Source organism: Chenopodium quinoa, unplaced genomic scaffold, assembly GCF_001683475.1.
Source record: "Chenopodium quinoa cultivar QQ74 unplaced genomic scaffold, ASM168347v1, whole genome shotgun sequence".
NCBI classification, from domain to species: Eukaryota; Viridiplantae; Streptophyta; class Magnoliopsida; order Caryophyllales; family Amaranthaceae; genus Chenopodium; species Chenopodium quinoa.
The window spans coordinates 1,568,825-1,572,177 of NW_018745448.1; the positions used below are offsets into that span (position 1 = coordinate 1,568,825).

The following is a 3,353-nucleotide window of genomic DNA, read 5'->3' on the forward strand; positions in this document are numbered from 1 at the left end:
CGTTGCCCATAGCCTGTAACGGTGGTAGTATATGCTTGTATTACTTTTTTGGGTCATTAAAATTAAGTGCCTATTTCTATTGTACTTTATTCTCTTTTTGATGATTTCTCATCCTTTATTTTTTTTTCTTTTTTGTACTTCGACATTAATTCTCAATACTTTCTCTCTCCTAATTCTCAACCACTTTTTTCTTTCTCTCTCCCCACATGCATATTTGTACTTCTAATTATTAAATTTAAGGATTTTTAAAAAATTTTAATTTCCGTGCAATCAACTGGAAAATAATAAGCATATCATAGAAGGACGGAGAAAGTACTATAATACTGCTAACCTACTTTGGGACCCTCATTCTTTCATATATTGCCTATAAATACATGTGCTACATTTTGCCTATCCAACTTAAAGAAGAATTAGTTAAGTCTTCACAAATAGTTGTACAAGTTGATTAGCTTGTTTCCTAGGGAAGTACTTGATAATGGCCTATTCAAAGGCTTTGCTGCTTGCTATAATTGCTGTGACTCTAGTCATATGCTCAGCTCGCCAATTGGCTGAATCTTCAACGAATGAGAAATCACGTGAGTTTCTATTGCCTTTTAATATCTATTTTTTGAGTATAAGGCATTGTTTCAAACAAATTCATAGAAAGTTTAATTTCCTATAAAAATAAGTATATGCATACTTGTTTAATTGACAATAATGTAGGAATTGAGACTTTTTAGGAAGTTTTACTTCCTACAAAATGGAGGAATTAATTTATATAGTCCCCTTTAACTAAGTGACACTTCCCATGTGAAATAGAAATTCCTACATTCAATCAAAAATTTTGAAAACTAAGAAATTAAAATTTCATAGAAATTGAGATTTCATAAGAATTTCTACTTCATATAGCTAACCAAACAAGGCCTAAGTCAGCTTGTGATGAATTTATTGTCCAACTAGAGCACCTAAAAAATCATTACAAGTACTTTTTTAAAATTAATTTTTAATAGTTTTGTACATAATTTTAAAATTAAAAGTACACATTGCAATATTGCATCATGGGACAGGTACCAGTACCATTAGTACTAATGGTTCGGGTATCCGATAACCAATAGCACTAAAAGTGATATCCATAAACCGAACCGATAAGTTCGAGTACCCGGATTTCAGGTACTCGGATTTTCGAATTGGTTATCGGGTACCCAATAAACTATGCAATAGTGATCATTAAACTTAATAAATTAGTTATTATGATATATTTTAACACTAATTAACAACAATACTACATGATCTTTACCAAATTATTAATTATATACCACATGATCTTGACCAAATTATTAATTATATTACTACAATGACCAAATTGCTTATCGGTTTGGAACGGGTAACCGTTAACTTTAAAATGATACCCAATAACCATACCCGATAACAAATTATCGAAACGGGTACCCGAACCATTATGGTTATCAGATCGGGTACCCTAATTTTCGGAACGGTAACGAAACGGGTTTTCGGGTTTTCGATTCTTCGGGTAGTTTTGCTCAGCCCTAATTGCATGCACTTAGATCTCGTTATTGCATAATCTTGTTTTGGATAATTAATTAGGGCTTTGGGACATGCATGTCTAAAGCACGTCATTTATATACTTTTTCTAAATAAAGTTTATATCTTTCTAATTTTCTAATGAGCAAATCCGATCATACGTCTTAGGTCATGTTTGGTGGTAGCGTTTGAGGTAGCGATTGGCGTTTCGACCGGTCAAAACACTACTAGAAAAAATTTGAGAGTGTTTGGCAAGGTATCGATTTTTATAGCGGTTAACGATAGAGGTAGCGTTTAGGTAGGTTTTCTCAAACGTTAAAAATAGTAGCGTTTAGAAGTAGCGGGTAGCGTTTGACAAATTTTTATTAATTTTAAAACAATATTTATATGAATTTTGATATATTTTAGCATTGTAACCGCTACTTTTGCCAAACACTCATACCATCAACCGTTACTTTGACAGTTAACCTCTACCCACTACCAATTGACCGCTACTCACTACCTTAATAGCTACCCGCTACTCGACCGCTAAAAGCTACCCGGTACCGCTAGCTTATTAGTCTTTTGTTTTTTTTTTTTAGAAATTGTAGTGTTTTTGTATTACAGCAAACTGTAAGATTATAAAAGAATGTCATTGTAGTAATAGTAATGCTTATATTTCTTATTTGCAGAGTCTGTGGAGGAGTCTAAGTATGGACACTACGGTGGCGGACACTATGGAGGACACGGTGGCAGCCACTATGGTGGAGGACATGGTGGTGGCCACTATGGTGGAGGCCATGGTGGACACGGCGGTCATTACCCACCTAAAGAAGAGGATTCCGTGGAGGAGTCTAAGTATGGACACTACGGACATGGGGGTGGTTATGGACATGGTGGCGGTTATGGACATGGTGGAGGATATAGCCAAGGTGGAGGTTATGGACATGGTGGCGGATATGGCCAAGGTGGAGGTTACGGACATGGTGGCGGATATGGCCAAGGTGGTGGTTACGGACATGGTGGAGGATATGGCCATGGAGGCTACGGACACGGTGGACATGGTGGTCACTATCCCCCAAAGGTGACAAAAACTTCCGAAGAACAAAAGGGTAACTAATGAGTAATGGCTATAAAATGTGCGGAGTGTTGATATTTATTATTATATGTTAATAATGTGTTGATCAAAGAGTTGGGTATTATTATGAATTCTGGTATGTTGGTCATGTACTGATTATCTTTTCATGTACCCCTTAGTAATTTTCAAATTATGCAATGTTAAAATAATAAAATTGGGCGTGGAGTTTGAAGTTACATGTTATATTCTTTATATTAATTACTTATTGTTTTGACATGTCTATTATTTTATCGTACGATTTAGAGTATCTATCGTCGTTCGATCTCCATGAAGAATTCTGTTGGATCTTAAAGGTTTTGATGATGATGAAGTTAAACTAAAGCAAACTCAATTGATAAAGGTTTATAAATGTTTGATTAGTACAGGTGAAGTTGACCTTGGAGGTAGAAACACTACTATAAAAAGTGGAAAAAAGACCCCTAATTAGAGATCCGTTATCTTAACCAACAGGTATGTTTGATATAAGAGATCCTTTAATAGAGATAACCGGTCTCTTATAAGCCCTTGGGCCCACAACTTTATTGATAGGGGTGAGATAAGAAACCCATTGTAAGAGCAACGGGTCTCTTACCTTCCTTTTTCACTTCTCAATTATTTATGCGTGTTGTTGTACCATCCTTTTGCTCAATCTCTCTCCTCTGCATCTCTTTGTTTATCACCGACATTCCTTTGCTAATTTTTTTCCTCAAAAACTCATTTCTCATTCACCTCCAAT

At 35.3% G+C, this 3,353-nt stretch overlaps 1 protein-coding gene across 1 annotated transcript; it reads left to right on the forward strand.

The window, feature by feature from the left end:
• The first annotated feature begins 383 nt into the window (after positions 1 to 383).
• Positions 384 to 2,817, forward strand: LOC110713823 (glycine-rich cell wall structural protein-like). The gene is made up of 2 exons (XM_021892264.1): positions 384 to 575; positions 2,193 to 2,817. Exons 1-2 carry the CDS (start codon positions 476 to 478, stop codon positions 2,618 to 2,620), a joined length of 528 nt encoding a protein of 175 aa, XP_021747956.1. The 5' UTR covers positions 384 to 475; the 3' UTR covers positions 2,621 to 2,817.
• Positions 2,818 to 3,353: the final 536 nt, after the last annotated feature.